Here is a 12,920-nt window from a genome sequence, read left to right on the forward strand (position 1 = left end):
CAGTGCTCTTTGTAACACGGGATCCCCAGGGCAGCAGTGTACAGCCCCACCTCAGAGGCAATTTACCCTTTTTAAGGGGTGGGAATAAAATATTTAAGTGCTTCCTCTAACTTTTTTTTCCTTCCGTGGTGGATTACTGAATTTTCTTTGTTGTGTGTTAAATATATGCACTGCATGTTGTTGTGTGTAGTCCAGTTCTTTTATAGGTAAAGAACATAAAGTGTTCAATGTTCATCTCACAGTAAGTGTACTTAATTTTTTCCTTTTTCCCCACTGAAAGGGAGGACAGCAGTTACTTACAGGACTTGGTGTAAACCCGTGAGGTCCTTTAAACTGGAAGTGTAACGTGGAGTAGATCCGGCAGGGATACTGCGGAGAAGAGCCGCACTCAGGAGGAACATGCAGACAATGACTGCAAATGCTGTGAACGTAGAAATGATGTAATTATGAAGTGGTGAGGTGTGGTGAAAGGTCATGTGCTCACCGAGTAACTGATGGATGTCAGTGCTCAGAGCAGCTCTGTCAGCTCGCGGGCGCTGGGCACGCAGTGGGCACTGTGCAGGAGCCGCTCCCTCGCTCAGCGCCGGCGTTCTGCAGCAGTCAGCAGTCCAACCTCTGTTCTTTAAAGTCACTTTCCAGTCTTTCTCTAAAAAGCGGAGTCAGCCGTGCACTGGAACACCTCCAGCTGCTGTGAGGAGCACCTCCCCCGCAGGGCTGCTCAGTTCAGGTCCGTGGGACCAGCTCTCCCGGCAGTGTCTCAGCTTCAAGTGGGACTTTCTTGGCCACAGACAGTAACTGTAAAATGCAGAAATGCAGAGCACGGGATCGAGCAAGCAGCTGCACTGCTGGGGTCAGTGTGACGTTTGTGATGTGCACTGTGCAAAGCAGGATGAGTCCTGGTGCAGGAGAGCACCACAGCTGTGCTCCGTGGCTGCTCCTACGCAGTGGGAGCACTCTCGGGGTGTTTCCTGCAGCACCTTTCATTTACTTTAGATATCACTGCGTTTCTTTCTACTTTTAGAATTCTGTTCTGTTCCTACGCTCCGTTAGCGCTGGTGCAAAGTGGTGAGCTCTGTGTGCTCTGGTGTGCTGGAAGCAGCTGGCCAGGCACAACAAACACCCACAAACGGAACGACTTTTTCAGCCCAAGAACGATTTGGGATACGGAATATTAAAGCACTGTTCATTGATGTAAGAGACCGGTGCTGTTACTGTGAAGGTGATGGTGAGGATGAAGTGAGATGTGACACAGATGCAGCAGCAGTGTCCGTCTGCGGGGAGGAGCTGCGTGGTCGTGGGTGCAGCGCATGCAGACATCTCTGGGTGATAACACCGCTGTCCTGAACGGTGAAGAAATCCATGTGAAATGCTGCACGCACCCGCGGCACTTCCTCACTCAGCACTGATTCACTGAAGCTGCTCAGGCACAGAGCGGGGCCGTGCACACCGAAATGGGAAAGGAGACGGAATCAAGAGAAACGCAGAGATTGAATAAAAAGGGGAATTAAAGTGGTGAAAAATGCTGACACGGCATCCACAGATGTAAACGGAGTGTGAGATGACAGAATGGGAGAGTGCTCCTCAGCACCAGGGAAAAAAGGCGTCGAAATCCTCCTGCTTCACTGCGGTGGGGAAAGGCATGGAAATTGTTTCAAGATGGGATGTCTGAAGTTTATGCGAGGGAAGGCTAACAGGACACCAAGGACACAGCTCAGGCAGAACAGCTCCCACGGGAAAACAAACACGTTTAACAAATAACCGCGGTGTCAGGACAGGAAGCTCTGGTGGCATGAAGGGGATGGAGAAAGATAGCAAACTTCAGCTGACAGAAGTGCAGATGTTGAGGTTGGCACGATTTGAGACACGGTGCTTGATGGATTTTTGCCAAAGACAGCTGAGACGTGAAAAAAAGATATTTCATTTCCACTCGGGGTGGCTGCAAACAAGTTAAGGAAGGATTTGGGTCATCGAGGCCCGTGTTATACATAAAGGTGCGAGAAGGAAGCACCCGGGGCATCACGTCCCCTCCCGGACGGCATGTGGGTGCGGGAGAGGAGGGCGGCGAGGGCTGCAGGGCGGTCCGGCGGAGGAAGCTGCTGGGCTGCGCCTGCAATCGGTGCGTTGCCCCTTTAATTGTGTCCCCAGCCCTCGGGCGTCTCTGTCCAACGCCCACGTCAGCAAATACCTTTTGTTTCTCCCCCGGTCGGGCTCGCAGGGCTCGGGGCCGCGGGAGCAGGGCGCTGAGCGTGGCCCGACAGCAGCCGGGGATCCCGCATCCTCCGCCCGGCCCTCGGAGCACCGCGGCCGAGCGAGCGGCACCGCCCGCGGAACCCCGGCGGTGAGTGGCGGCCGCGCGGAGCGGCGGCGGCTCGGAGCGGGCGGCGGGGCGGCCGGAGCCCGGGCGCGGGCTGCAGCCGGGACCGCGCTCGGGGCCGCGGGGCCGCGGGGCGGCCGTCCCCGCTCGACGGCGCCGGGAGCCGGGCGGGCTGCGGAGCGCCGGGAGCGCCGAGCGGGCGCCATTTGCGGCCCCGGGCGCGGCCGCGAGAAGCCGGGCGCGGCAACAAAGGGCTGCGCGGGAGCGGGCGGCGGGTGCGCGGCGAGCGGGGCCGAAACGGGGGGAGGAGGCGGGGGGGGCGGGCGGCGGGGCGAGGGCGGCGGGGCCGGGGGCGGCTCGGGCCACGCCGGGCGCCCGGCTGCGGGCGGCGGGAGCGGGGATGAGCGGAGCCGGGGCTCCGGGACGGCGGGCGGAGCGGGCGGAGCGCCCAACGCCGAGCGGAGCCGAGGGCGGCGCGCGGCCCGGGACGGCGGGCGGAACTCCGCGGTGCCCGGGAGCGGCGGCGGAGGCGGCCCCGGGGCGGCAGCGCGCCGTGCCAGGCGGCGGATCCGCGCTCGGGCGTCCCGGGCTGCCGGCGGCCGAGCGGCCAATGCGGGCGGGGCGCGGGTGAGTGGCGGCGGCGGCGGCCAATGCCGGGGGAGCCCGGGCCGGGCGGGATGCGGCCGGGGCCGATCGGTCGCCGAGTTCCCGGTTCTGGTCCCTCGGGCGGCGAAGGATTCGAGCCCGGCTGCGGGAGGCGATGCGGCACCGGCAGCCCGAGCACGGGCGGGGGCTGCAGCTGCGGCTGCTGGAGGGCTCCGGTTCTGATGGTGAACGTGTGAGCGCTGTACGGCTGCCGGAGGGTTTCCCGTCTCCTACGTCCTTAGGATGCAGTTGCTCCCAGTTGCAGCCCTGACATCGCTGCCAAATAGCAGGGACGGGCTCAGCCGGTCTCGTTCCATCCTTTCCGAACATTAATGCATGGCCGAGGATATATGGATATTGTAATTTTAATATGTTTCTGTGTTTAAATGAGGTTGTTTTCGAGGTATCCCTCACCTTGGGTCTGACATCCTTGGTGAGCTGCTCAACGTGGAAGTCGGGACTATTTTTCTTCTCGTTTTTGGTTTTCTAGAGGGACACCACATCTTTTTTTGGGATGGAGATTTCTTCCCACCAGTTTCATCTCCTGCAGCAACTCAATGAGCAGCGCAGGCAAGACTTATTCTGCGACTGCAGCATCCTGGTGGAGGGGAAGGTCTTCAAGGCACACCGCAATGTGCTGTTTGCCAGCAGCGGGTACTTCAAAATGCTCCTTTCCCAGAGCTCGAAGGAAATGACTCAGCCCACCACAGCCACTTTCCAGGCATTTTCTCCGGACACTTTTACAGTTATTCTAGATTTCGTGTATTCAGGCAAGCTGTCTCTCACCGGTCAGAACGTCATCGAAGTCATGTCAGCTGCCAGCTATCTCCAGATGACCGACGTTATCAGCGTGTGCAAAACGTTCATCAAGTCATCACTGGACATCAGTGAGAAGGAGAAGGATCGCTACTTCAGCCTGTCAGACAAAGAGGTGAATTCCAACGGCGGGGAGCAGCCGTGCCTGTACAGCGCTGGCTGGAGAGCAGAAAGCAGCCCCCCACACTCACACTTAAATCCAGATCAAGGGACATGTGTGAGGGGGAACGCTTGGAGCAGCTTCAACTACTATCCGGCTTCTCAGAGAAACACACAGCAGCAGCTGAATAAACATGACCAGCGGCAGGACTCCGTAAAGAAATCCCGGCACCTGGGACTGCAGCAACCTTCTGACATTCCTCACTATAAATCGAGCAAGCTCGAGGACAGGGCTGCCGAGCCTGCCGGCCACGGTTCTCAGTCCGAGGACCAGGTTCAGATTGAGACAGAAGTGGGATCTCCCCACGTGGGGTACCAGTACAGCCAAGGCTCAGATGTGATCTCGAGGAGCTTGGCTGTACCGCAGCAGGAGCATGATTCGCCCCGTTCTTCTGGCAAATCCAAGTCTCCAAAAGCAGATGAGCAGTATCCAAGCATGCCCTCGATTGTAGGCGTGATGGGCGGCTGGGCTGAAGGTAGGAGGGCTGGAGGTAGGAGGGCTGCAGGTGGGAGGGCTGCAGGTAGGAGGGCTGCAGGTGGGAGGGCTGCAGGCACACAGCTGCTTGTGTCGGTGAGCAAATACACACTGCATTTGCCAGAAGTGCACTGTGTTTTAATGTGAGCTCGGAGAGCTAAGATCTCGTTTTTGAGAGTGTGAGCAGATAAGTTTAGCTTCTCAGAGTGCATATTCTTTAGTGTCTTTACAGCTGTAGGGTCACCATCTTTTTTTAAGCTCACTTTAATATGGCTATAGTCTGCTCCTTTTCCCCTGTTGTACGCTTGTGTAATTTACACAGGAGCTGCATCTGAAAAGATCTACAGTATATTTTAAAAATAGAAGTGATTTTCTATTCTGTTTCTGTTCCTTTCTGTAACTAGAACGACTAGAATGAGTGGATGCGTTACAGCTTCTTTTTAAAACCCACTTCTTTCCGAACAGATGATCTACCCAGGATGAGGTTCAAGTGCCCATTCTGCACTCACATGGTGAAAAGGAAAGCAGACCTAAAGCGTCACCTTCGGTGCCACACGGGAGAGCGGCCGTACCCGTGCGAGGCGTGCGGGAAGAGGTTCAGCAGGCTGGATCACCTGAGCAGCCATTTCCGGACGGTGCGTGTCTGTAGGGACTGCGTGATCTGCCCCAGCATGAGTAAACACAGTGCCAGTCTGTCTGCTTGACAGATCAACCCCCGTGTAGAAGAGGGACTAGAGAATTCATTCGCTTTTGCTTTAGTCTGCTTGAAGCGTTAACTCCTCCAGGAGATGAATTTCTGGCAGTCCATGGCTCACACTGAGTTCTGTAAGAGGGATTAAGAGCACAGCTGGAGCTCCCGTGCTTGTTTCACGTTTAATGTGTGACTGCCTCTCAGAATCTGACACCACTCTAGCTTTACTTCCTGTCGTCTTAAAACGCCTTCTCTCTCATACCGTCTAAACGTATTCATTTCAATTTTCCCAGATTCATCAGGCTTGTAAGCTTATCTGCAGAAAGTGCAAGCGGCACGTGACTGAGCTCACGGGACAGGTGGTCCAGGAGGGCACGAGGCGTTACCGGCTCTGCAATGAGTGCCTGGCTGAGGCGGGCATTGACAGCATCCGCATTGACTTGGAGGCCGAAGCGCCCCTTGAGTTTCCAGCAGATGGGGATAAGGATTCCAGGTGGCACTACGGGGAAGACAACAAATCTGACGTGGAGATTGTGGAGGATGGGTCGTCCGATTTGGTCATCCAGCAAGTTGATGACAGTGAGGATGAAGCAGATGAAAAGGAAGTAAAACCAAATATTCGGTAGTTGCGACACAAACACTAGTGCATGGAATTCCTTTTACGTGGGAATCCCGTCTCGACCACGAGCCCTCCGCCAGCCTGTCGTCTACAAAGACCTGTGGGTCTCTCTTGGAAAGGGAGCAGGTCCAAACTTGCATGTGTTTATGGACGTATCATTGAGTCCATCCTGAGTTTTGCTATTGAAATACCCATACTTTGCTTCATTAGAAATAATCCACCCCTAATTGGAGTAAGGGATGAACACGGAAGCTGAAGTATTACATGGATGAGGTTTCAGAGTAGGCAGCGAGTCTCTCCTCAAAACCTCTTTCAAAGAGGTGAGGTCTGAATAATTAAAAAAAAAAGTTGCACACCATTGTAAATTACTCTTCAGCATTCAGAAATAAAGATAATTTTCCATGAAATTTCATTAAGTCTTCATATTATATCATATTATGATTAGAAAAGCTAGGTGAAGAATTAAGAAAAAGCATATAAACATTTTTAGCACAGAACTGGAAAAGCATTTCATTGTAAAATTTATTCATTCCAAATTGGGGACTCAGACTGAGATGTGTTCTTATAGCCCTCTGTAGAATACTCTTTTTTTAATATCAGCATCTGTGGGTGCAACCTACCAGCACTTCAGCAAAGGCTCTGACTCCGTGCCCCGCAGCGCTGTGGGGGTGGGCAGCCTGTGGTGGGGATACGTGCACCCCACGCTGGGTCAGCGCAGGGAGTGGTGGTGTGTTTTGGCTACAGGAACGCTGCCTGTCGCGACGGGTGTGGGGCAGAGCAGCTGGAAAGCTGAGAGAGGAACCACGTCTGGGGCTGGGGTGGGTCAAGGGAGGGGAAAACAGCATCACTCCAGTGCTGAAACCTGAACTGCCAGCAGCAAAGAGGACCCTATTCCGAATTTTTGTATCCAGGGAGACTTCAGAAGCAAAGGGATTTCTGGATCGATATTCAATGTAATTAGGTATTGTGAATCTAAGAGTGGGGGGGACTGGATGCTTCAGGTGAGATGCAAAGTGTCTCAGTGGGCAAACAGAAGCATCTGCCCAGGGGAAGACATTAAGGACAGGGAAATGAATTCCTCTGGTGGACAGAGCTGCTTTTCTGCATCGTTGTTGTTCTCAGTACCACACGTAAATGTTCGCAGTCATTTTTAAGCATCTTATTAAGCTTGGAGTCAGAGCTCTCCGCTGCACTTCCCACGGGTCAGTTATGTTTTGTATTTAAACACCATTTTACATCTACTGCTTTAATTTCAGTTGTTGTTTCCTTATTTTTGTATTACAAGACAAATGTTAAGTGCCTTATATTTTCTGTTCTTCGTTTTACATATCCAATCATATATTTTGTTTTCCTCTAAATTAAAATAATGCCACTTTATTTTCTTTTAATCTCCTTGCATTGCATCTTGTGATTGCCTTCTTTGTGCTCCTCATGGGATCATACGCCATTCGTTAGCAGAAATGACATCTTCTTTTTCCGAAGACCGGAAAGGACTGTAACCAAGAGCTGTCAGGAGCTGACTTTGCTTTTAGAACTTGTCAAGTCACACAGAAGACAATTCCTTCTGTCCTCAGATTGCAGCATGGAGCTGTTCTGACTTCTGCTAATACCAATACATTCCACTTCTGTTTCTACATGGCCACTGCACATCCCAGTCAGTCTGGAAGGTTCTGAGTGCCCTGGTGCAGGGAGCAGCCCCATAACTCTGTCCTGGAAGGTGTTTTAGGCTGATCAGATCTGACCACGGTGCTTTCTTCCTCGTGGGAGAGGTGGGACTGGAGACATGCACATTTCCACCAGCAGCTTCCTCTGTGGTTTTTGCTGTTTTCATTTTTCCAGTTTCTGACTGCTTTGAATGCCCTTAACTGCTACTTCTTACTGCGTATTTTGACTCATTGCTGGTTTTTAATCCACCACTCTTTGTCTTCTGCTTTTCTGTCTGTCCTGATGAACGCAGGGATGTCATCTTAAGACACATTCCTCTTCTGCACCTCTACTTTCTGTGCCCTCTGCTGCCTTTGTGTCTTCTCCATCTGCACGTCATCAAACCTACTCCTTATGTGACACTTGGCGTGCTTTTTTCCTTCAATTGTTGCACATATATGCCCCCATTTTTATTTTTTTTCTGTTCAATTACCTGAAGATGGCATTTATCTTAAAGGTTCAGGAAGACAGGCTTTCAGCTCTTCGCACAGAGAATTCAAGGCAAGGCTGGACGTGGCTCTGGGCAGCCTGGCCTGGTGCCTGGCAACCCAGCCCACGGCACAGGGGTTGAAATGAGCTGACCTTGAGGTCCTTTTCAGCCCAGGCCATTCTGTGATTAATAATAACAACAAAACCCCCACAAAAGCTCCAAGGAATGATGCTTTCAAATTGCTTTGTATGTATCGCACTCCAGTTTGAGATAGACACTGCTCCAGATATGAGGGGAAAAAGGCAAAACCATTCCCTTATTGTGGGCTATGAAAACGGTTATGAGTACTGCAGCTCTCGAGCAGTGGAATGGATCAGATGCTGATGCTGTTACACCTGGGGTCCTTCCTTTACTCCTGGCTATTAGATATTTCATCCTCCAAGATTTTGGCATCCTTCCTTCTTTTCCTTCAATAAAAGGTTGTAAGAAACCCATCTGTGTTAGGTGTAAAACTGTTATGAAATATACTACTACATTGCCTCCCTGGAGCACCTGGTCACGGACAATGACTGCTCCTGTCCTCGCCATGCCAGTATCTTCATTTCTTGCATTTTGGTTTGGTAGTCTGCAAAATTCCTTGGCTCTGAACTGCAGATATTCCAAGCAGGGCTATCGGTACCATAACTTCAGCTCCGTTCACAGTTTAATTTGACCTTAACGAAGCTCAAAGCCGCCTGACCTGCCATGTGGCTGCAGCTGAATCTCGGACCGTGCCCGGGTCCCAGGATCCCTTTGAGTTTCATCTCCTCGCATACAGCGCACGCCCGGTTGCAGTCCTTTGGTTTCGGACGTCCTCCGTCGTTTGAATACAACGCTTTCCTGTTACAAAAGCGTTATATCGAATACTGCAGTATATCCTACACCACAGAACTGCAAATATTTCCCACTCCTTCCACGCACGAGAGCCGTGCAGCACAAGAACGGCGTCGGGCTCCCGGACGGCATGTGGGTGCGGGAGAGGAGGGCGGCGAGGGCTGCAGGGCGGTCCGGCGGAGGAAGCTGCTGGGCTGCGCCTGCAATCGGTGCGTTGCCCCTTTAATTGTGTCCCCAGCCCTCGGGCGTCTCTGTCCAACGCCCACGTCAGCAAATACCTTTTGTTTCTCCCCCGGTCGGGCTCGCAGGGCTCGGGGCCGCGGGAGCAGGGCGCTGAGCGTGGCCCGACAGCAGCCGGGGATCCCGCATCCTCCGCCCGGCCCTCGGAGCACCGCGGCCGAGCGAGCGGCACCGCCCGCGGAACCCCGGCGGTGAGTGGCGGCCGCGCGGAGCGGCGGCGGCTCGGAGCGGGCGGCGGGGCGGCCGGAGCCCGGGCGCGGGCTGCAGCCGGGACCGCGCTCGGGGCCGCGGGGCCGCGGGGCGGCCGTCCCCGCTCGACGGCGCCGGGAGCCGGGCGGGCTGCGGAGCGCCGGGAGCGCCGAGCGGGCGCCATTTGCGGCCCCGGGCGCGGCCGCGAGAAGCCGGGCGCGGCAACAAAGGGCTGCGCGGGAGCGGGCGGCGGGTGCGCGGCGAGCGGGGCCGAAACGGGGGGAGGAGGCGGGGGGGGCGGGCGGCGGGGCGGGGGGGGGCGAGGGCGGCGGGGCCGGGGGCGGCTCGGGCCACGCCGGGCGCCCGGCTGCGGGCGGCGGGAGCGGGGATGAGCGGAGCCGGGGCTCCGGGACGGCGGGCGGAGCGGGCGGAGCGCCCAACGCCGAGCGGAGCCGAGGGCGGCGCGCGGCCCGGGACGGCGGGCGGAACTCCGCGGTGCCCGGGAGCGGCGGCGGAGGCGGCTCCGGGGCGGCAGCGCGCCGTGCCAGGCGGCGGATCCGCGCTCGGGCGTCCCGGGCTGCCGGCGGCCGAGCGGCCAATGCGGGCGGGGCGCGGGTGAGTGGCGGCGGCGGCGGCCAATGCCGGGGGAGCCCGGGCCGGGCGGGATGCGGCCGCTCCGCTTTTCCGCGCGGTTCGCGTTCCGAGGGCACGGGCGCGCTCCCCGAGGGCCCCGTTCTTTTTCGTGGGCTCTGAACCGCGTACGCGTTCGTGGACGCGCTGCGATGCGCCGTGCGGAGCTCTCGCTCAGATACCTTTTCACCTCAGAGCTGTTTCACATCCTCTGGTCTGTGGTTGCGTGGTGCGGAGATGGAGCTGTGTTGCGTTTGTGATCATGTGCAGAGCTTTAATATTTAAATATAGGGCTCATCTCTTAAAGGAGGACTCAGCCCCGTTCATTTAGTTTTACATCGCCGTGATTACGTTCTTTTTTTTGCTTTAGAGCCAGACCTTCTGTTGCTCCCTCACTGGGATGGAGATTTCTTCCCATCAGTTTCACCTCCTGGAGCAGCTGAACGAGCAGCGGAAGCAGGACTTGTTCTGCGACTGCAGCATCCTGGTGGAGGGGAAGGTCTTCAAGGCACACCGCAATGTGCTGTTTGCCAGCAGCGGGTACTTCAAAATGCTCCTTTCCCAGAGCTCGAAGGATGCCAGTCAGCCAACTGTCGCTACTTTCGAGGTCTTCTCTCCGGAGACATTTATGGTTATCCTGGACTTTGTGTACTCGGGAGTATTGCCTTTAACGGGACAAAATGTGATTGAAGTGATGTCGGCAGCTAGCTACCTGCAGATGACAGACATTCTTAACGTCTGTAAGACATTCATTAAGTCCTCTCTGGATATTAATGAAAAGGAGAAGGATCACTACCTCAGCCTTTCAGCCAAAAGTGCCAGCGGTGAACCCGCTCACGCGTCGCTTTATCGTTCCAGGAGGAAAGCGAAGAGCAACCCGAGGCGCTCCTACTGCATCCCGGAGGAAAAGGCCAACGTGGTGAATGAGAACGCGTGGAGCAGCTACAGCTCTTACCTGTCCTCACAGGTGATCCTTCAGCGGGCAGAAACACAGCTGTCAAAGCGGGGCAGGAAGCAGAGCTCGGCGAGGAAGCGCCGAAAGCACTTGGGACTGACGCAGACGCGTGACTTTGTGCAGTGTAAATCCACCAGGGCTGAGCGGGACCAGGGCTGCAGCGCATCGGACTGCTGCCACAACTCCCGTGCTAAAGATGAAGCTGAATGCGATGCTGAGAATGATGTCGGTCACGATGAGGACGGATATAATCCCGAATCAGAAGTGACACCGAAGAGGTGGGCTGTGGCTCAGCTGGAGGAACTTTCCCAAACTTCTGAGCTCATGGAATTAAAAGCGGAAGAGCTGTACAACTCAGTGCCCACAGTTTTAGGTGTCATGAGTAGTTGGAATGAAGGTAAAAAGTACATTTGATTGGGCAAAGTTTGCTGTTATTTAGAGTCAGGTGAGGAAGAATACATCGAATACCAAATAGTCGATGAGTAATCAGTAGTTTTTTGGGGGGTTATGTTTTCAGATTTCTTCTGTGCAGTGACAGATGAAGGGAAAATTGAGCTGCTGCTTATGTAAGCTTAAAAATACCAAAACTGGCATAAAAAGGAGCGGGAGTTTGGCTCACGCCCCGTCTCTCTCCCCAGCAGATGATCTCCCTCGCATGCGCTTCAAGTGCCCGTTCTGCACACACACAGTGAAGCGCCGCGCGGATCTGAAGCGTCACCTTCGCTGCCACACCGGGGAGCGGCCGTACCCGTGCGAGGCGTGCGGGAAACGCTTCACGCGGCTGGAGCACCTCCGGAACCACTTCCAAACGGTACGGTACACCACGCCAGGCCACACCACACCACACCAGGCCACACCACACCAGGCCACGCCACGCCAGGCCACGCCAGGCCACACCACACCACGCCAGGCCACACCACGCCAGGCCACGCCATGCCACGCCACATGGAGGTGGCCCAGGAGAAGAGCACAGTGTTTCGTTGCTCCCAGCTGCTCGGCCGTGTCCGTCTCTCCCAACACAACAGCTTCAGTTATTCATTATTTAGATTGTCAGGGTTTTTACCTTTATTTTTTAGGATGCCTCAGTGGTTTCTTTCTTTCACAGTGGTTTTCACGTTCTCTTTAGATACATCAAGCTGGCAAGCTGATCTGCAGGAAGTGCAAGCGCCAGGTGACGGAGCAGAGCGGCTGCGTCGTGCAGCAGGGAACGCGGCGCTACCGACTGTGCCACAAGTGTGTGACAGAAAGCAACCCGGGGAGCACCCCTGAGGATGCGGATGCTGAGCGCTCCCCCGTCAGCTCCGTGGGAAACAAACACGCCAAGTGGGCTCTGGAGGAGGAGCAGAAGTCGGATGATGAGACAGTGGAGGAGGAGCCGTATAATTTGGTTGTCCGACGTGTTGGTGATGGTGCTCCGGAGGAGACAGATGAGAAGGTGAAACCAAATCTTAGGTAGATATATCTGTATATTTGTTACTGCTGTATTCCAGATTAAACTGCTTGTGTTCTACCAACTAATATTGGTTTATTAGCTTCATTCAAATTAAATGCTGTTAAAATTCTGCTCTAAGAAGTAAAATATGGACTCCAAACTTGTTGGTTTGCACTTATAGACATCCGACAGTGTCACTACTTCTAAATACCATCCAGAAATGACTTGCTGTCTGGAAACTATTAAGAAGAATTGCTTTATATTTTGATGGGAGTTCTAATCAGAGCTTCTGTTCATAATGAACATTTAAACAGTTCTGCAAGGTAGATTCTACAGCATACAGATTAAAAGTAAAAACACCAGCTAAGAACAGACAGCTATTGGTAATCTGCTTTGGGAAAGGCTCACAAAAGGAAGCTCCTGTGCATACACTCAGCCCATCGCTCCCAGGGCTGTGGGAAACAAATGGGGGTATTTCCCACAGCTGCAGTGAGTGGGCAGTGCTCTGTGTTGCAGCCCTGCACTGCAGAGCCCCGGGGCTCATCCTGAGTGAAGAATCCTACTCGTGGGCACATGGCAAATGAAAGATCTCCAACCTTATTTACAGAAGGGTTTGCTCACTGTATTGGTGAGCAAAGCACGGATGTAACTGACTAAACTCAAATGCCATCAGCAGAAATCACTCACACAGAAGTTTTGCAGTCAGTGCTTTATTTCAACACAGAAATTTTATACACTAAAAAAAAAA

At 54.4% G+C, this 12,920-nt stretch overlaps 2 protein-coding genes across 4 annotated transcripts; both read left to right on the top strand.

The window, feature by feature from the left end:
- Positions 1–2,064: 2,064 nt before the first annotated feature.
- Positions 2,065–6,249, top strand: LOC136053753 (zinc finger and BTB domain-containing protein 8A-like). Of its 2 annotated transcripts, none has more exons than XM_065744652.1 (4): positions 2,065–2,338; positions 3,450–4,410; positions 4,875–5,044; positions 5,394–6,249. In XM_065744652.1, the coding sequence occupies exons 2-4, from the start codon at positions 3,474–3,476 to the stop codon at positions 5,724–5,726; spliced, it is 1,440 nt and encodes a 479-aa protein (XP_065600724.1). In that variant the 5' UTR covers positions 2,065–2,338; positions 3,450–3,473; the 3' UTR covers positions 5,727–6,249. The 2 variants fall into 2 exon arrangements, with proteins under 2 accessions (XP_065600724.1, XP_065600723.1); XM_065744651.1 differs by lacking the exon at positions 2,065–2,338 and adding an exon at positions 3,260–3,318.
- A 2,634-nt stretch (positions 6,250–8,883) lies between these two features.
- On the top strand, positions 8,884–12,315 carry LOC136053765 (zinc finger and BTB domain-containing protein 8A-like). 2 transcript variants are annotated; one of them, XM_065744671.1, is made up of 4 exons: positions 8,884–9,157; positions 10,156–11,137; positions 11,379–11,551; positions 11,867–12,315. In XM_065744671.1, exons 2-4 carry the CDS (start codon positions 10,186–10,188, stop codon positions 12,194–12,196), a joined length of 1,455 nt encoding a protein of 484 aa, XP_065600743.1. In that variant the 5' UTR covers positions 8,884–9,157; positions 10,156–10,185; the 3' UTR covers positions 12,197–12,315. The 2 variants fall into 2 exon arrangements, with proteins under 2 accessions (XP_065600743.1, XP_065600744.1); XM_065744672.1 differs by having other exon boundaries at positions 11,382–11,551.
- The last annotated feature ends 605 nt before the right edge of the window (positions 12,316–12,920 follow it).

The sequence above is a fragment of the Cyrtonyx montezumae genome, unplaced genomic scaffold (genome assembly GCF_038088225.1).
Source record: "Cyrtonyx montezumae isolate F1298 unplaced genomic scaffold, pur_monq_1.0 scaffold_31, whole genome shotgun sequence".
NCBI lineage: Eukaryota > Metazoa > Chordata > Aves > Galliformes > Odontophoridae > Cyrtonyx > Cyrtonyx montezumae.